The sequence below is a fragment of the Oppia nitens genome, unplaced genomic scaffold (assembly GCF_028296485.1).
Source record: "Oppia nitens isolate AA-2021 unplaced genomic scaffold, nextdenovo-longstitch-racon4-pilon3 scaffold2_pilon_pilon_pilon, whole genome shotgun sequence".
NCBI classification, from domain to species: domain Eukaryota; kingdom Metazoa; phylum Arthropoda; class Arachnida; order Sarcoptiformes; family Oppiidae; genus Oppia; species Oppia nitens.
The window spans coordinates 5,498,757-5,519,820 of record NW_026533210.1 but is presented as its reverse complement, the minus strand read 5'-3'; the positions used below and the strand labels follow the sequence as shown (position 1 = coordinate 5,519,820).

Sequence of the window (21,064 nt, the reverse complement as noted above, 5' to 3'; positions counted from 1 at the left end):
ATAATTAATATATTTTATATTATCTGTTATACAGTAGAAATAATTACGGTACCTGTAAGTCTAATTACGGTAATAATTAAATATTTTTGTACGATAATCGATTTATTTAACATACGGTAAATATAACATATGGTAATATGTGCTGATAATACAAATGAAATCACAATGTATACTATGAAGTAATATCATAAATATAAAATAACCATGCTAACATTACAATTGGCATTATTTAAAAAAATTACAACAATTGATACTTTGAGGCTTTGTTCATACAGTATTAATAATAAATGCTATTTTAAAATACAATTTTATCAATATGTATACAATTCAACAACAATAATAAATATTAATGATATAAATAAAATATATTACAAAATATATAGTCTATAAGGTATACAGCAGTATGTGATTTGTGTATATCTATTGGTGATCATCTCTGGTTTCACCCAAACAGTTATTATTCAAGTCATTGTTATCATTAAATTTGATTGAACACCAAATACAGTAGAAATATTTTTCTCTCAGATATTCATTTATATGTTTTAGTTTGTCTTCAATTGATTCTTCTAGATCTTCATCCTTTTCTTCCTCATCCCCTCCGCCGCCGATACCTTCATCATCACCAGAGCCTGAATTTTGTTCGGCGATTGGCGGCCAAAACCATTTTGGTCGTACAGTTTGATCCAAAAATAGTTTTTCATCTAAACCGGAATCAATATCAAGATTTTTACAACACTTCTGAGCAGTTCTCAAATCTTTTGCCATCAAAAACGACTGCTTTCGGGACCTCTTATGTGACCTAAACTCTTCTTCTAAGTTCTTATCGTCGATTGTTTGTCGTTTTTTATTGGTCTCATTCGGTCGTATGGCAACCGATCCCAATCCTTTTCGATCATTTTTGATCTCAATTCTGATTGGCTCTCTAGCGGTCAAACCTTTCCTACTATCTGTCATCAGTACTGTTGATGCTGTTGTCAATGATTCAGTGGTAGCGGTAGTCGTAACCGAAGTAGTATTGGTGCCATCATTTGACGCCAAATTGACTTTCGATACAATTACCGATTGTTCGCGTGAGGAAACTCCCGGTTCGGACGGTTGCAGTGGTGGCGGCGCTTTAAAACCCATCTTTTCTAAGAGTTTAAAGCCACGGTTGGTGTGATCTAACGGTGTGTTCATTGCTTCTTCCCGTAGCCGCGACTCCATGTCTTTGTAAAAACTTTTCGGTTTCGTATCGGTTATCTGTTTCCTCAGCAGATTGTCGTGTTTGACGCGTTGACTGTGACTATAGAGAAGCGATGGCCGGACATCACTGATTAGTATGGAAGACATCGATGAATATAATCGGATAAATTAGTGGTCAGATATAACACATTTTAAGTGTTCAATCGATGGACAGACAGTCAATCGGCAAAAAAATACTTACTTGTCTTTAGGTATAAACGCGTCCGACATATAATCGTCGACCTCCTCATCCTCTTCCTCGTCGGTGTTGGCAATGCTATTAGTGGCCATTGTTTCGGGTGTTGTCCGGGGGTTCGGGGCTAACACACAGACAACTGTATCAAAACAATAGGTTATTTGAAACAATTGTCTGTCACTTAGTATTTAATATCAAATAACATATAAAAAAATAAATAAAATAAAAACAAATAAAATATCAAAAGTTAAAAACACTTTTGGATTGTATTTTTGGCAAATCATGTTATCACTCATATCGATCAATTGGACCTATTTTATATGCTGTTGCTATGATATGATATTACAGTGATGATAATGCTATAATTGAAAAAGTACCGATGCTTCGATAGTGTTTTAGCCTAAATTTTAAATACAAAAAAATTAAATTCAAAATCAATTTTACGTCAATACAAGTATTTAATACTAAATTACTGTAAAAATGTCATTGAATTTGGACTGAGTTTGCGTACAATTGATGTAAACAAACTGTAAAATAATAATAATTTATTAATAATTAAATTATTTATAATACAAATACAAATAAGTCGTTAAATATTATTATTATTAGTTTATTATTGTTTTTTACTAAACGGTAATTGTATTTTGTGTTTATTTTTTATGATTATTTGTAATTAAACTGATAAATTAGTTTTGTTTTTATTTAATAAATAAAATAATAGTATAATAGTATATAAATAAATTGAAAGTTTTAAAATAAAAATCAATTGATATTTAAATTTATATTTAATTTGTTTTATCCTATTGTTGAATAAATTTGTGTTTTTTTGTATTAAAAAATAACAACAAAAAAGTAATTTTGTTTATTTTTATTATAAAATATTTATTACCACTTAGTTTACGATAATCATTATATAAAACATTTTGTCAGTAAATTAAAGTATTGTATAATAATTATTATTGAAAATATTTTTTCTCTCTCAAAATGTAAGTAAAATAATTATTTATTTATTTATAAATAAACTTTTTATAGCTTATAGTTATTTATATTATTTTTTTGTATATTAAATTATAATAAATATAATGAAATTTTTTACATAATAACTAAGTTTTAAATGTTTTAAAATTACTTAACTAATTAAAATGTTTATATAACGTAATATTATAATTATATTATATATTTAAATATATTTAAATATTATATMTTTTCGTTAGTATATAATTGCTTTATTGAAAAAAATATTTACTATATTTTTTAAAAAACAATTAAATAATAATTAAAATAAGTCAATTATTTWTATATAATCAAAAGTAAAAGCACAAATATTACCTGCGCTAACCTTGATTATAAAAATGTCCTTGTTAATATTTTATTTATATCTGCTTAATATTAAATTTGTTTACATTTTTACATTACAATTTTTTTGTGAAAATTAAATTGATTAATATAGTGAATTAAAAATATATTATAATATATATATCATATATATAAAGTCTTAATCGTTTTACATACAGTAATAATTTGAGTTTTATTATTATATATTATTTAATTCACTTATTTATTATATAAATATATGATATTTATTTATATTTGACAAAAAGTGATAAACTTTTTTTTGATAACTTTTTGGTATAACTTTTTTATAAGTAGTTTATTATATATACACTATATTAAAATGTACTCCTAATGAACTAACTAATAAATAATAATTGTTATAATATTGTAATAAAATATAAATACATTTTAATTGAATAATTTTATATCTTTAACAAACAGATCTGAATCTCTTTTAGTGATAAATTGTGAGACATTTATACAAATCAAACAAACAAAATGTTGAAAGTTTTCCGAAGTATAATAATGGGTTCTCCCGGTTCGGGAAAGGGAACAATCAGTACACGAATTATACGTGACTTTCCATTAGCCTATCTATCGATTGGCGATCTATTGCGTGAACACATGTCTAAGCGCACTGAAGTTGGTTTGGAGGCCCAAAACTATATCAAAAACGGCAAACTAGTACCCGATGTTGTGGTCAATAAGCTGGTCATTGGCGAACTTAGCGAGAATTATCAGACTAAATCATTTTTGATGGACGGCTATCCGCGTACCGTAGCTCAAGCCCAGCAACTTTGGTCGTACGATACGCTTAGACCTAACTGTGCAATCAATCTGTGCGTTCCCGACGACGAAATCATTGAACGAATAAAACATCGTTGGATTCATTTGGCTTCCGGTCGTACATATCATACGCTATACAATCCACCGAAAACTCCAGGAGTCGATGACATTACCGGCGAACCATTGATACAGAGAGAGGACGATAAGGAACACGTAGTGATGCAGAGGCTGTTGGAGTACAAGAAACAGTCGGAAGTGATCATYGAATTCTTCAGGTATTACCAGTTGTTTTATTTATTGGTGATTATGTTATCATCGGTTTAATGTGTTTTTATTTTTAATTGTAGACAAAAAGGCATTTTAGAGAACTTTGTGGCCGAGAGTCAAATGAAATCTATCCTAAAGTAGAACTATATTTAAGTCAACAAATATCTCATCGATCGGCAAAGTAATCAACAAAATGACCAAATAATGGCAAACAGATAAATCATACCATAATTTTTTTGTGTTATTGAATATAATTTTCAATAAAATATTTTTATATAAATATTTTGGATTTTTTATAAATCTCAATTTCTATTAATCAGTAAATTAGGAATTTATTTTTATTAAAAGACTATTTTTTCATTAAATTTAAATACTAATAATACATTATAAATATAGAAATATTTATTTTATCCAATCTAATCTATTTGTTTTTAAACTAAAATTGTTATTATTTTTTTATAATGTTCTCTAATAACAAATTTAATAAATATTAATTTTTTATATACTATGGAATTTGAATTTCACGACAATTAAGAAAATTGTGATAAAATTTTCAAATAATTATGTCTTATAGTTAAGAAATGATATAAAAATAAAAGATAAAATTATATTATAATAACTATCACTAAATTGTGTGTCAATTGAATTGGTCTCTGAATTGATTCAAATAAATTAATGTTCAATAAATGACACAACAATTGAGTCCATTTCAATGTCAATTTGATTGACAAACAATTTAGTGATAATTATTATAATGTAATTTAACTATTAGTTTTATATTATTTCTTAACTATAAGACATAATTATTTGAAATCACAATTTTCTGATTATTATATCTATATTTTAGACAAATTTTAATTAATTTAATTGTACTATTATACTATATTTCTACTAATAAATTACAATTACAGGTAATATTATTAAATTTTAATATATTTGTAATTTTATTTACCAAATATAAATGGATATAGTTTTAGTATACATATTTAAATTTATTTATTTAAATTAAGAATTATTAGTTTAAGTTAAACAGTAATTTAAATTAGAAATTAAATTTTATTTATTATATTTTAATTACAAACAAAACAAAAAAATACAAATAAGTGAATAAAACTCATTTTACTTAAATATTTAAATTAAAAAAAATATCATGCACATTGTGTACAATTGTTTTAAATATTTAAAATTAAATTAACAAAGAAAAATTTAAATTATGCTAATTAACCCAAATATAAAATAAATTAGACTTTAAATTTATAGTAAATACATATACTCTATAGTTTTAAACTTATTTTTAAAGAAAATGTTTAAAAATGAAAACTAAATATAAAACTATTTTTTAGAAATAATGTGTTCGTAAAAACATATGAACTGATAGTTATAATTAATAATTATTAAATTATGACAAAAAAATGAGAGATTTGTTTCCAATAAAAAACAAAATAAAAAATTAATATTTATAAATGAATACTTAATATATAAATTACCGATTCTGTGGACATAAAATTTAATTGAATCAAATATAATGTCCCGTAGAGTTCGGTAAAGTATGAGAAATGATTGCCAATTAATACGTCCGTCGATTACTAGAGACGTATTTCAACGGCAAACTGTTTAATCTTATCCTTCGAGTTCTGGACATTAGTACCAGTAATACGAAAGACATTTACAATCGTTGGCTCAAACGTCACCTCCACATCCCCTTTGCGGCCCTCATCGCGAAAGTCGCCGACTGTAAGCCAGTGAGTGACTCGTTTGGCTGTAGTGGGTCTAAGCGGTGCCACTTTGTCGCCGCCACGACGTGACGACTCCCGACTCCCAGTGTTATTACTTGTCTTATTGGAAGTACTGCTGGCTGTTAACTGTACTTCCGGATCGGCACTGATCTCAACTAAAAAGTTATACTCGCGTTCCTCTTCATCGTCGGGTAGCGACAGACTAATGGTGTCCATCCATACCGGTTGTGATAGTATGCAAACAATTGGGTCATTGAATGCACAGACGTAAAAATTTTTGTTATTCTTCTTATACCAAGACTTGTAGATGAAATCGCAGGCCATATCTTGAAATAGATATTTTGATGACAAGAGATGTTCCCGTAGTCGGACAACACCCGTCGGCTCTTGATAAGCGCCGACAATATTCATCAAACGACGTATTGGTTTTGCCACTAACTCTTTACGATTTTCAGCCCAATCGGCATAACTGGTCACTAAATATATGGAAAACAAATTATTAAATAATTAATTAATAAAGTAAATAAAAAACTAATTTAAAAGTAATTCATACTCTCTGAGACACGTATGTAACGTAACACCAATGGATCAAAAGTCAGTTCAAGTTTATTGCTCGTATGGTATTTGGTAAAGTCATACAGTGTTTGCCACAGTCGGCCATCCAGTGATGTCTCCATTTTGAATGCAAATCGGGCTTTGGTTGAACTTCCCATCCAAACACCAAAACCATTGACCAGATAATACAATCCAAGATCTAACTCAAGAGTATTGGCTTCCTCTCCCAAATCGCCAATTTTTCCACGCAATACACGTGTGGATAACTCGTATTTGCCTCTCAAAGCAACCACATCGGCACCGCTGGTCAAACAATGTGCGCGATTTCTGACCTCTGGCTTATGGTCAGTGAGCTTAGCTTTGGCCGCAGACATAGCACTCAATTCATCGAAAGACATCAACTTTTTCTCTTCAAAAAATCGACGAACTGTTGTCCAGATGTAGTCGTATGGCAATAGAGAGAAGCGGACGGCACTCAACACTCGACGCTTATCCACATCGCGAGCACCACTGCCTACGAGTTCATCAATAAATTCATATTAAATATAAAATTATAATTACAGTAAATATTCATTTTCACCAAATCTTACCGGAGATGTATCGCTTAGCGGCTTCAAAGACCAGCTGTTCCGTCACATTTAGATCGTTTGAATTGAAAACAGCAACGATGTGGTCGACATCGAGTTCGTAGAAGTCGTCGGCGTAGAAGATATCCTGAGTGTTGTGCGCTATAAATGCCAAACATTGGCGGCCGAGTTGCGAGTCTACCTCATTCTCGCCGAAAATTTGTACGCAATTATTCATATCAATGGTCAGACTTTCTCTGTCCTCTATCGGACGCAACAGTTCATCCATATCGAAGCGTTCGGCCAATTGACGGATTTCAGACAACATATCCGGTTCGTAGTCTTCGAGATCGAGTTGACCGGTGTATAGATAGCGTAGTAGTTCTTTGAACGCAACAATCGGTGTGTCCTCCATATCGACACGGCTTTCATCGCTTAACAGATGACGCCATTTGCTGTTTACGGCGAGAATACATTTATGGCCTGAAGAAAAATAGACACAAAAAACAACAATAATTATTAATCTTATTGTCCAACCAATCAATTGGTCGATCAAACCGTTGAACTAACCGTAGACAGTGTCCGGTCCGAAGATAAACTCAATATCAGCGAAATCTTTGCGTAGATATAGTTCGTGAATGTGAAGCAAAAGCTGTTCCTTGTGGTCGACGGTTGCGGCCGAGTGTTGGCCACCGACTGCGGCGCCGTTTTTATGATCGTCGACGGACTCGATTCGGGCCCTCTTTGCCAGATATGACATCATTGGTCACAAAAAAATAAACTGATTCTTGTCTTTCAATAATAATATCACAAATTTTTTTGACACTTATTGTCAATCAATTGAACGATAAAAACAAACAAACAATCAGTCGATTAAAGTAATTGTTATTTATTTTGTTGTTTTGTTTCAAACATACAATCAATCAAAACAAATAAACATTCGATTTGTTAGTGAAAATAAATAATTCGGTCTCTTTTGTCTCTATTATTACTATTGTATCCATCAATTACGTCACATTGTATTTGAATCCCTAATGTATTGTTTAGTACAAAAAAGTTTATTCATATTCTATTTGATTTGTTTACGTAATTTATTAGTCAAATTTAAATTTATTGATTTTTTTTTTAAAAAACATACTATAAAATTATATTACGAATTGCTGAGACGACAACAATGTAATAGAGGTTAATATTATAGTCCTATTCATTAACTAAGTTATCATATTTACAGCTTAGAGTCTATGCTTACAGTCATTGTAAGCATTAAATATGATAACTTAGTTAATGAATAGGACTATAATATTAACCTCTATTACATTGTTGTCATCTCAGGATATTGTAAAAAAATTTTAGTTTAATATATTATATAAATCAACCATTGATTAACATTGCTATCAATAAATAATGTCTTTTACATTAATTATATTGATTTCAATAGTTGGCGTAAAAATTAAAATATAGTACTATATATACTGTAATATTAATAGCTATTAATTAATATAAAATAATTTTATTATAATACAGTAATATTCAACTAATATTAATATTTGTTTTTAAAAAATTTAATTATTTAAATGTTTTATGTTATAATTTTAATAGTTACAAATGTTTATTGTAAAAATAATAATTACCGGTAGTTTAAATTTAGTTTTTTAAAAAAAATATTTAACATGTACAATGCTTTTATTAAATAGTATACTATTTTGAGAACTTATTAAAATTACTAATATTATTAGTAGTAGTAAAGTATTGATTATTAGTTAATTAAACTATTAAATAATTGTTATAATAGTTACTAAAACAGTTATTTATTTTTAAAAAATATTTACAAATAATTACATTAATTTTGTTTAAATTAGTTGATCATTGCAATTATTGAAAATTACTTTTATTATAATCTTAAGCATTTATCACAAAATATTTTTTTTTATTTAGAAAAACTTCTCAATAGTTGCCAAAAAAAGACAAATAGTTTTGAAAAAGTTATTTATTTTCTTATAAATATTTGCAACTGATATATAATAAACTTGTTTTCAGCATATTTACAAAAATGATTTATACAAACAAACTAATTATTTCTATTGTTAAAAAAGTAATATGAGTTGATAACAGTTTACACATTTTATATAATTTATATAACTAATACTTTTTACATATATTTGTGTAATATTTTACAATTTAATGCTTATATTTTTCAAAATCATTGAAATAGTTATTTATGAGTTTTTATAGTTTCTAACCCAACAAATAGTTATTTATAGTTATAATAAAATTTCGGAAATAGCGTCCACTGGTCAACTTCGGTGGACATACTAAGTCCCAGTTATAAGCGTTAAACCGACAAAATAATTTTTTTAGTTGGAAATCAAGACACTAATTATTAATGTACTTTTATTTGCGTAAAATTTTAATAAATTCTCAAAAATAGTAGCATAAAAATAAATAAATTATAAAAATACATGAAAAGAATATTTTATTAAGTTATTGCAATTATTTATTTATTGCTAAAAATATTAATTAAAATGTATTTATTAAAATGTATTACTCATTTTTATAAATAATACAATTACTTTATTTTTTACTTTTTATATTTTTAAAATAATATTTTTTAGATTTAATAGTTATTATTAAATTGACGAATGTTTTGTATATACATTAGTGATTTGAACAAGGACACTTATTAATCTTATTTGTAATCATAATATACTGTAGAAAAATAAAAGATTTTAAACTATAAATCAGTTAATAAAATTATTAGCTTAATATTTAATTTAATGTAAATCTTGTAAACAATTTCAATATATAATACACTGTATAAATATTTTTTATTATTTTTATAGATTATAACATTGGATACATAAATCCCAATAACACAAGTGTTAGGGCAAACAAAATAATAATAAAATGTTTAATTAAAAATAATTTACRGCAATGTATTTAAGTTTGTTTCAATGTCACTAATATTGCTTATTTTTTACTGATATTTTTATTATAATATTGTAAAATACAAATACAAGTATATATATAAACAATTAATACTGTAATATACTGTACGGTATATATATTAATATAAAAAAATAAAAATCTATAAATTTTTTTAGTGATGTGGCAATAAAAACAACAACAAAATAGTTGAATAAAATAAAACACAATTGTTTATCTGAAAAAAATCAGTTTGAAATTTGTTTTTTTGAGTAAAAATATTTTTATTGATAAATATCATTAGTGTCTGWCATTGATACTTAGCATATTATATATATTTATATAAATAAAAATTATTAAATTAATATTTTAAAAGTTGATGCAAACTTTTTTTCATCAATTAATTAGTCATGCATTTAAAATGAAAAAAAACTAATAAAAATATTTCATTTTTTAAATTTCAACATTTTTTTCACTACCGGTACATATTTTTTGATGAAATTATTTAATCAATTATTACTTTTTCTGTAAACTCATTGTATAAATATTTTGTAAATAATTTATATATTTGTTAAAAAAACTTATATAATAATTATTCATTCATTCATTTATTATAATGCAGTGATTTCATAAAAATATATTAAACTAAACAAATATATTAAATAACTTAATTTATATATTCAGATATTAGAGATTAATATTGAATACCGATTTAATTATCCAAAACAAGTAAAGATTTTTTCAATTTGATTAAATACATGACTTTTGATAAACTTTAATGAAATTACCCGAAAAATATAAAATCCGAAAACATTCAACTTTATTATAACTTAGATTAAAACTTTTTAATTAGTTTAAGTTTTTAATACATTTGATACTATTATGAWATAAATATTTCAAAAATATTTTTAGATATATTTTTTTGTTGTTGAATTGATTATCCTAACATATCGGAAAATTACGRTCATATTATCCAAACCATTATCCMAACCATTATCCCATTTTTTATCTATAATTTATACTATGAAAACAAAACTACGAAAATATTTTATTGCTGACTAACTTTAATATTTTAAGTACTGTATAATATTATATAATATAATATACATTACAATATCCGTAAGTCATAAATGTCATAAATAAAACATTTGTTTCTCATTTATTAAAATATATTCTACTATTATTTATTACAATTATTATTATTAGATTTTATGACACACACACACACACATAGAGATATATATATATATAGAGAGAGAGAGAGAGAGAGAGAGAGAATAAATTATTTTAATAAATCTTTATCACAACCATGTTTTAACGCCAACGAAAAAAAACATGTTTGCAATATAACTAAATATAGCCAATGATTTCATWTATAATGTTTGTAATTTTTTATTACATTTATATCATTTGATTCATATAATAATAATAATAATATAATTAAATATAAATATTTGTCATCACTTTTATATTTTCTAKTGATTAGTTATTTGTCATTAGTGTTTTGAGCGCAAAACTGTCTATTAAAACATTTTTTAAAAATTTATTTTAAAACTAATATTATTATCAATTGTTTTTWAAAAAATTTTAGATTTGTGCTTAAATTGCATCTGTTTTTATTAATAATTATTATAATTATATAACCTATTATATTGCATAATAATATTAAAAAAATAGAAATGTATGTCTTTCATAGAAAGTAAGATAATATCGTAATATTTATATTACTGTACACTATATATAAATGTAAAAAGTTTGTAATAAAAATTTAAATAATACTAATAATACAAATACTAACAAACTGTTACAGCGTTACTATATGTTTTAGTATATTATATTGTATTAACTATAAAAAAGTATAAAAAAAACTTTGAAAATTACTGGTTATATCAGTGTTTGTGTGTCTGTTAGCTGTGTATATATATGTGCTATAAAACTTGGTTAGTATTAGCTAACTATGCTTAACATTTAGTGTTATTATTTAGTTGGAAACGTGCCTACAGTTTGGGTGTTGGTTCACAATCTCATCCCATAAACATTTTTGTCTCTCTCATACACATCAAACCATTCAACAACAAAAAAAACCTGTAATAATAATTTGTGTTTTTATAATATTGAATATATWTGTCTAAAAAAACACTTATTATAATATATACTGTTATCAATTAATTTCCTTAATTTAGTAATAGTATATAAAATAATAATTGTTTCATTAAGTTATATTTTAGTTAAAGTTAAAATAACAGTATATTTTAGTTGTGTATTAACTATTATTGTGTTATAAAAATCTTTTTTAAATATATATTTTTTTGCTAGATCATTCAACAATTTGGAAATTAYTTGAATATCATAAACTTTTATAAAGGTATAGTTATTTTTTTAATAATATTTAATAATATATTTTTAACATTTAAAACTTAAAATACATTAGTTGTGTTTATATTTTATTATAAGTCKTTTTTAAGTAAATATTTATAAATATTWTATATATATATATATATATATTTGTGCTATTTTTTAATACAAATAATTTTAGTGTTTTCAAAGCACAGGTTTAATTTATTTAATGTAAAGTTATTTTYCAAAMTTATCWAAATTGATATAAAAATTGTTTACTAATAATTTGTTTAAATATTATCTTAATTTATATTATATTATCTTAATATTCAAATATCTCTAGTTTAGCTAAACAATCACTTTATTACTAATCAAAATTATATGATAATAACATTATATTTAATTAATAATTTCAATTATAATATAAATACAATATAATGAATTGTATCATTATATTAAATTTATTGCAAAATTTCAATTAAACAATTTGTTTGCATTTAATTATATAAATAAAAATATTTATATTTCTGTTTTTCATTTAAATAATAATATTGCCATAAAAATATTTGTGTCAAACACACACACACACACACACACACACACACACACACACACACACAACCAGTGTTGCATAATATGACAACTATTTATAATATACTTGTACTGTATATGTATTACTAAAATATCTATATAATTAAAAMTTGTAATTTATACAAACTATTACATCAAAGGGATTTTTGTTAATTTTTATATATAGAGAAAATATTTTATTATAAAATATATTTTTTATATGAATGTCAATTATTGATATAAGWGTGTAATTGAATATTTTATAGTAAGTGTGTGTACAATATATCCCATTTTGTTTTTTTTGATACACACACACACACACACACACACACACACACACACACACACACACACACACATACATACATACACACATACATACATACATACATACATACATACATACATACATACATATATATACACACACACCTGTGCAATTTAGTTACCTGTTTCTCTCTCTCTCTCTCTCTCTCTCTCTCTCTCTCTCTCTCTGAAAAAATACATTTTCATTGTCTATGTAGTTGTTGGTGTGGTATTAAAATTCAATGGCAAATATATAACAAACAAAACAACATTTTTTCTGTTGAAAATATACAGTACTTTATTATTATTATTATTAGTGTATTATATTAAAAACCAGTTTTCTGTACAATTATTATATGATATTAAGGATGCGATTTTTATCTCGTGAACCGTAAACAGTTAGCAAAATATCTACATTACTGCCCCACTGTCCTAATGGTTTATATATATAAATATTTTTTTATACATTGCAACTWTAAAAAGATATTAAATCAAATTGATAAATAAAACTATCAATATATATATATATATATATATATATATATATATTTTTAAAATTTAGTAATTAGAAAAATATAAATRAATTTATTAATATTAATAATAWATTGTGTTTTATTTATTATATTATTTTGCACTTTCAATGTTACTTTTAATAAAAAGCTAGTAATATGATTAATATAGTATGTTATTATAAACAATATAAAATAATAACATACATTTATTAATATCAAATAACTTTGTTTGTACATTGTTTGTAATAATTTACATATTAATTATACAGTATATAAAGTTCAARCAACAAATACCTAACATTTGATTTGATTTATAATTAAAATCAAATTAGAGATATTAATAACAATATCATTGAATAATAATTATGTTTTAAAGACAATTATAAATAAAATTATAAATTAAAAATTCCCGTTTAGTTTACATTATCATTAAATTTCTTTGGAATTTAAGATTCAATGGAATCTATTGATATTAAAATAAATTTTTTTATTTAAAAATTAAAATAAATATGTTTTTCTACAATGAATTTTAAGTAACTATATTTATGCAAAATTTATAATTAATTATTTAATTTTGACATTAATTGATTTCTAATATATTGTTTTAATCTCTATAATAATTACAGTAAATGGTGTATAATAATTGTTTTACTTGATTAACAATTATTCATCAAAGTAAATTATTCATTTAATAAAWTTTRTGATGATTTAATTTTTAAATATATCTTTTGTTATATAATTAATATAAATTAGTAATAACTAATTAAAACATTTAGATATTTTAAACACACATATTATTAAAATAATTTTTAATTCTTATATTTTTATATTTAGATAAATTTAAACTAAACAAACCATTGAAAGTATTTGCTAARCATTTAGATTATTATAAAAATGTTTTATTTTTAAAAATAACTTTACGATTAGTCATTCATTTATTTTTCTGAGAATTAGCGGTTAATGTTGTTTTTGATTTTAAATTATCAAAAGATAGTATTCATTTAATTTAAACACACTTTATATTCATTAAATTTAATGTTCAGAAAAAAATAAAATAAWTTATTTATGTAAATATTAGTGATAAGATTTAGGATTATACAGTCAGAAAAAATGTATTCAAAACATATTAATTATTTTTGTAATTATTTTTTTATTTAATATTTAAATTAATTAAATATGATATTATAAAATATTTGAGATATTATTAATTTAATGCTTTGATGTTTCGGCATATAATCAATTAATTTGTAAAGTAATAGTAATGTTTAAAAAAAAATTAAATCTATAGATAATACATGTACTAAAACAACTAATTGACAATATTTAAATGTTTAATACATGKTAAATGTTGTTATAAAAAAATTGATAAATTTTATATTACTTGAGAAAAAACTCTTTCAATTGTAATTAAATATTGTATATAATCTTAATAATTGTTTTTAAAATTGTTTTTAACATAATTTTTTACATTTATTATCCAACCTAGATAATTTCGACCAAACATTTAATCAACAATGCCATTTACGTGTTCCGATATCTGCAAGATTATTTTGGCAATTATATTGCCACCATTGGTAAATATAATAATAATAATATTATCATAATCACTTAATTTAATATATATATATATAAATAAATAAAATAATTTATTTTTTTATAATTAAAATTATTAAAAACAATAGGAAAAATTTAATATTAATTTATTGTTTAATTATTTTTTGTATGTTTTTTAGGGAGTGTTGGCTGAGAAGGGTTGTGGTGTCGACCTTCTCATTAATATAGCCTTAACTATACTGGGATTCATACCGGGAATCATTCACGCGCTGTATATTATATTTAAATACTGATGTTTGCCATTACTCTATGATTTTTTAAGTAAAACGATTACTACTATTATTAAAGAAAATAAAATTTATTACAACAAGCCTTTGAACACACAATCAAAAAAAAAATGTTTTTAAAAATCATACAATTATTATGTGTAACTAATTTTGTTTACTCTAATTATATTTGCGGCCAATTTTTATTGTTTGTCTCAAAATTTATAAATATATATTAATGTTATGTATATGTTATTAACTATAATACACTGAGAATTGAATATTTATCATGTTTATAAATTTACATAATTACGATATAAAAAACTATAAATTAAATAATCTAATTAATGTTTGATAGTTTTAAACAACATTATTGAAACATTATTGAAATTATTGAAAAAATAATCACTATTTTAAATTTTTGCATAATTATGTCATATATTATATCTTTACACAAAAATAACAAACATTTTATGAAAATTTATAATTAAAATAAAGAAAAATGATTTTAATTTTTAATTATCATATTATTTTATTTTTMATTTTTTTATTTTTATTCACTTTTTCGTTTWTTGTTGGTATTAATGAGTTGGCATTTAAATAAAATAATATTAAATTAATATCAATTTGTGTTATTATATAAATAATATTAATAGTAATATACTTATATATATAACACACACTCTAGTGATTGTAAAAGAAATCAATCGAAAAAAATATTAGACATTAAATTATTTWWAAAAAAAATAATTAATATTTAACACATAGAAAGTAAAATACTAAACAATATAATACTAATAACTATTAAAATAATAATAATTTAAATTTATTAATAAATTGTTTTATAATGTTTAATAAATYTATAATATTAATCAATAATATTGAAAATTTCTATTATTGTCAATTAAAATAAATTTTATGAATAACCAAAATAAACATAATTTTAATTTAATTAAAAATATTAATTAAATTTATTGATAAGTGTCAATAGTTAATAATTAATATCAAGTTTTTATTTTATTATTTTGAAAAAATATTAATAAAAGAAAAGTCTAAAAAATATTATCAATAGTTTAATTAAATTTAAATATTGTAATTTATAGTAAAAAAWTRATAAGAAAWSAAATTTGAATATCAGATAAAACTTAATTTTTAATTTATTTGTTGAATAATATATAACAAATTAAACTTGTATTTATAAAATYTCATTTAATAAAAATCTTRTATAAAATAAATACAATTTACTATAATATGCACATCAAGTACTTTCACACCTACACACACAYACAYACAYACAYACACACACACACACACACACACACACACACACACATACACACACACATATATATATATATATATATATATATATATATATACATACATATACACACACAAATTCAATAAATCTATACACAWKTAAACATTAATTAATAAAGTAAAAAATAAGTAAAATTAATAATTTATTTTTTAATATTTAATTTTATGTAATTAAAAATAAATAAAATGACAACAATTTATTAGTTGTGAAAATACAAATTTTAATATTTTTTTATTTATAATTATAATAATAATTTTTAGTAATATTAATATTCATATTTATATTCATATCCATAATTCACTCAAATATAATTTATCTCACAATTTGTTTTATATGTAGTAATAATAATAATAATAATATACAGCAAAAATATATCTATATTTTATCGAAAATAAAATAATAATAATAATATGTAKTAATAATAACAGTGTCTTTTGAAATGACTTTTTTAATATATAATAATAATTATAACAATTTATATTTCAATTTTTTTCGTTACTCAATATACAATAATATAACTCTTTTAGTTACTTTTTTATATAATAATAATAATTATATAAACAATTTTTTTTCTTAAGTAACTTAAAATATTCATACAATTTGTAATCAATCGAAAATAATAATAATAATAATAACTTACATATACATAAATATATATATATAATCAATAAAAATTATATTTAATAATAATAATTTTAATAATAATATTCATAATTATAGTCAAACAATTATTAACTAATCAATTATTAGWATAAATTCAATTAAAATGCTTGACATTTGACAATCAATTTTTCAATCAAATAAAATAATAATTTGTTTTTGTATAACAATCAAAATGTTTTGCTCTAATAATTTAAAGAAAAATATAACATTTTTTGTTGTACCAAACTTTATATATATATATATATATTTATGTAATCAAATATTTAATTTAATTTAACAAAATAAAAATTATATACTTATTATTATTACTGATTATATTTTAGCGACAAGAGAGAGATAGACATATGGATGACATTTCAAATCAAATAAAGTAAAATAAATATTTATTACAATAAAGATGTGCACAAATAACTATACAATAAATATCCATATCTGACACACAAAAAACATGTTATCAATTGAATATAATATATATATATATATCACTTCTATTGTAAAATATTTTTTATAATAATATTATCAGAAAAAAATCAATAATAAAAAACATATGTTTGTTATGTGTTTGTGTATTATAATATCATCTAAAAAAATGTATTTATAAAAACTGAGCCAAAGTTTTTTTTTAATAAGTGAGTTATTCTCTCAATTGTTTTCTCGTAAATATATATATATATATTAAAGCACTGAAAATTCAACAAAAATAATAAAATAGTAATAAATATATGATAGTAATTAGCAAACTTTTGGTTGTTTTTGGTTAAAAACACAAAAAAATAAATATTTATTACACATATTATTATTGTACATTTAGAACAAATAAAATTTAACAATTTGTGTGAAATGTTTCATTTTTTTAAATTAAACAAAATAAACTAATGATATAAATATATATAAATTTTAATAATTAATTATATACTATTTACAATGTACAATAAAAATAACTAGTAACTTTTAATTTTTAATGATTTCAAATCAACTTATTATAACTATTAATATATAGTAATAATGATTATTATTTAAATTAAACAAAATAAAACACAAATTTATATATATATATAAATGATTATATTTAAAATTAATTTTACCGTAATATTATTTTATTTCACTTATACTCAGGACTTGTAATATTTGTAAATCAATTTTTTCAATGTATTGTTTTCTTAATTAATGTGTTGTTGTTTTTTTTGAATCGGAAATAATTTATAATTGGCAGTTTGCTAATCAAAAAATATCATAGCTTAGATATATTTTTAATTTATATTTATTTATTAAAATGTCTCACTACTAGACTTATCCAGGCAATTCACATTTTTWTTAAAAAAAATCGCTCAAAAATAATAAATTTTAATTTTTAAATTAGAAAACCGTGTACTTTTCATCCAATAATATCATCAATAACTACATTATATATATCTCTCTCACTTATGCTTTTTATAATTAAAAATATAGATAAAATTATTGATAATAATTTTAGCTAAAAAATTAATATATATATATATATAAAGCACCACTAAATGTTCACTGGGACATTGATGTTAGATAAAATCGTTATTTTGTTTAGAAAATATTTTTAAAATCTCACAATCTCATAACCAAATATAAATTGATCTAGTATAAAATGTTTGTCAAATATTAATTATATATTCAATAATAATAATAATATTTATATAACATATGTGTTTTTGTATGTGTATTTGATGTCATTAAAAAAATCAAATGAAAAAAAAACGTTTTGTTTATATATTTGTTTTCTAAATAATATAATTAGCGATAGAAATGTATAGATTATGCCCAATCAATGAGATGCGCTATTAATTATTAATAATAATTAATAACAATTGTATTATACTATTGAATGTATATATATATATATATATATATATATATATATATAATATATGATCAGTTTGTTAATGAATCGATGTTTGTTACCCAATATAATGTTTTTCTCATAATAACAATCAATATGTTATTACTTATTCATCATATTATATATTTGTAAATGTGTTTTATGTTTTTAAATGTATAATAAAAGTATTATAATTATTTATTAACATATATTTGTAATGTATATCATGATAACAATTTAACAACTTTTTAAATAAATTTTATGAATTCATATATTTTACAAATGATTTTTAGTATTTTTGTTTTTTTGAAAAATAATTATAATATCATTCATTTTCAGTAACATTTTTGATGACACATTTAAACACAGATTTTTCATTAAACTTTTTCTCACTTTTCATGTATTGTTTTTGTTATTGTCTCTAATAATAATATTTTTAAAGCAATTTGTGTATTGTTTGTTAATCAAAGAGAAAGAGAGTAACTATTAGTAATATTGTATACAATTTTTTTATGACATATAATATGTGTTTAGATATACAATTCAATCACTAAATTATCAAAACTTGTGTAAAGATATTTATTATTATTTTTTTATTAAGAAATCTAATTAAGAAAGAAATACTATGAGTAGGGATTCAAAAAATACACGTAATGTTTGTTGAGATAATTTATATTAATATATATTTGTTAAAAAATATCTGTAATTTTATAATTTAAATAAATGTTATTTTTTTAGTTAAAAAGTAAATGATAATTTAGAGCTAATGTATATAAAAATTTAAAAATTAGATTTATATGTGTAATTAGGCAGTGATTTTTGAATTAATCCTATTTAATAAATTCACTTATATTTTGTTTAATGTGAAATATTTAGTTTGTGAAAAATATTCATCATCTCAATGATTTTAAAAATATAATAAGCCTGATAATCATTTTCAATAACTAATAAAATAAAATTTTTTAAAAATTGTTTCAACATATATATATATATATATATATACTGTATATATGAAAGTTGTGATTTACAATGTTATGCAAGTAAATGGCAGCCAAATAGTAAACTTTTAATTAAGTCAATTTTGTTGTTGTTGTTGTTATAATTAAATATTTATGTATAGCCCTATATTTTTGTCTAATGATGTTGTGTCAACACAATAATTTTAACAATACACACATTTTATTAATAGTAATAACTTTTTTGTATTTTTATTTATTTGTTTATTTTTTGTGTGAAAAAAAATTCCTGAGTTTTATAGCAAATTGTATGCTTATGTAATAATCGGTATTATATATATATATACATGTAATTTAAATTTATATATATATAAGATTCTTGTATATTATTATTATTATCATCATTTAATTTAGTTTTATATGAGAGATAACAAACGTCTCATTTCATTGCAATATCACTCTGGCTTTTACAATAAAAATATCTTTAATAAATTTTTATATATCAATAGATAAATAACATATCAATCTATCGACTTAACCAAAAAAATATATTTATGTTTTTTTGTTAGTCAAATATTTGTCTCTTTTTTGTCTCTAAAATCTATTGTCAAAATACCCTAAAATCTTATATATGAAATATAAATACATTTCTTGAAAATACAATCAAATATTAAAAAATAAAAATAGCTTTTCATATTTTTTCTTAAAATACAATCAACAATACATATACAGAATATTCTGTAACTATCATATAGCTATATCATAGATAATAATAATATAATTATATATATATATATATTTATATAGATGTGTATAAAATCTCAATCATTTTTTCAATAATATTGATTCATCAATATTTATAACTTAAATATATATATAATTTTTATAAATATAAAAAGCATTTAATAATTATCCATTAAAAACAATCAATAAATTCAATCATTATTTAAGCTATATATATATATATATATATATAGTCATTCAAATATATAGATAACATATATTCGATTAAAAAATAAATTATAATTATATCATCAATATATATATATATATATACTGTATATGTAAATAAATTTCATAATAATTAATATTATAAATTAATGATTAATAATAAAACATTATATTTTTCTGTTAAAGGCAACAAAA

The 21,064-nt window shown here is 21.7% G+C and overlaps 3 protein-coding genes and 1 long non-coding RNA gene across 4 annotated transcripts; 2 read left to right on the top strand and 2 right to left on the bottom strand.

The window, feature by feature from the left end:
• Positions 1 to 365: 365 nt before the first annotated feature.
• LOC128955293 (G patch domain-containing protein 11-like) lies at positions 366 to 1,618 on the bottom strand. The gene is made up of 2 exons (XM_054300953.1): positions 1,424 to 1,618; positions 366 to 1,309 (listed from the first exon to the last, which is right to left on the bottom strand). The coding sequence occupies exons 1-2, from the start codon at positions 1,510 to 1,512 to the stop codon at positions 421 to 423; spliced, it is 978 nt and encodes a 325-aa protein (XP_054156928.1). The 5' UTR covers positions 1,513 to 1,618; the 3' UTR covers positions 366 to 420.
• A 1,615-nt stretch (positions 1,619 to 3,233) lies between these two features.
• Positions 3,234 to 4,029, top strand: LOC128955322 (GTP:AMP phosphotransferase AK3, mitochondrial-like). Its single transcript, XM_054300984.1, is given in 3 exon segments — positions 3,234 to 3,813; positions 3,886 to 3,908; positions 3,911 to 4,029. Coding segments are annotated over 3 exon segments (666 nt in total). The 5' UTR covers positions 3,234 to 3,250; the 3' UTR covers positions 3,991 to 4,029.
• A 1,250-nt stretch (positions 4,030 to 5,279) lies between these two features.
• On the bottom strand, positions 5,280 to 7,658 carry LOC128955262 (BTB/POZ domain-containing protein 9-like). The gene is made up of 4 exons (XM_054300913.1): positions 7,233 to 7,658; positions 6,687 to 7,145; positions 6,095 to 6,610; positions 5,280 to 6,017 (listed from the first exon to the last, which is right to left on the bottom strand). Exons 1-4 carry the CDS (start codon positions 7,423 to 7,425, stop codon positions 5,392 to 5,394), a joined length of 1,794 nt encoding a protein of 597 aa, XP_054156888.1. The 5' UTR covers positions 7,426 to 7,658; the 3' UTR covers positions 5,280 to 5,391.
• Positions 7,659 to 11,392: 3,734 nt separating this feature from the next.
• Positions 11,393 to 15,450, top strand: LOC128955352 (uncharacterized). The gene is made up of 4 exons (XR_008484495.1): positions 11,393 to 11,671; positions 11,901 to 11,949; positions 14,796 to 14,883; positions 15,043 to 15,450. It is a non-coding gene; the product is annotated as an uncharacterized LOC128955352 (long non-coding RNA).
• Positions 15,451 to 21,064: the final 5,614 nt, after the last annotated feature.

Excerpts from the sequence above, each read along its gene's own strand:
- LOC128955293 (XM_054300953.1), bottom strand. The coding sequence starts at position 1,512 with ATGGCCACTAATAGCATTGCCAACACCGACGAGGAAGAGGATGAGGAG. Across the intron at positions 1,310-1,423 it reads GCGTTTATACCTAAAGACAA|TGATGTCCGGCCATCGCTTC; the intron begins GTAAGTATTTTT and ends CATACTAATCAG.
- LOC128955262 (XM_054300913.1), bottom strand. The coding sequence starts at position 7,425 with ATGATGTCATATCTGGCAAAGAGGGCCCGAATCGAGTCCGTCGACGAT. Across the intron at positions 7,146-7,232 it reads CGGACCGGACACTGTCTACG|GCCATAAATGTATTCTCGCC; the intron begins GTTAGTTCAACG and ends ATTTTTCTTCAG. Across the intron at positions 6,611-6,686 it reads CGCTAAGCGATACATCTCCG|GCAGTGGTGCTCGCGATGTG; the intron begins GTAAGATTTGGT and ends ATGAACTCGTAG.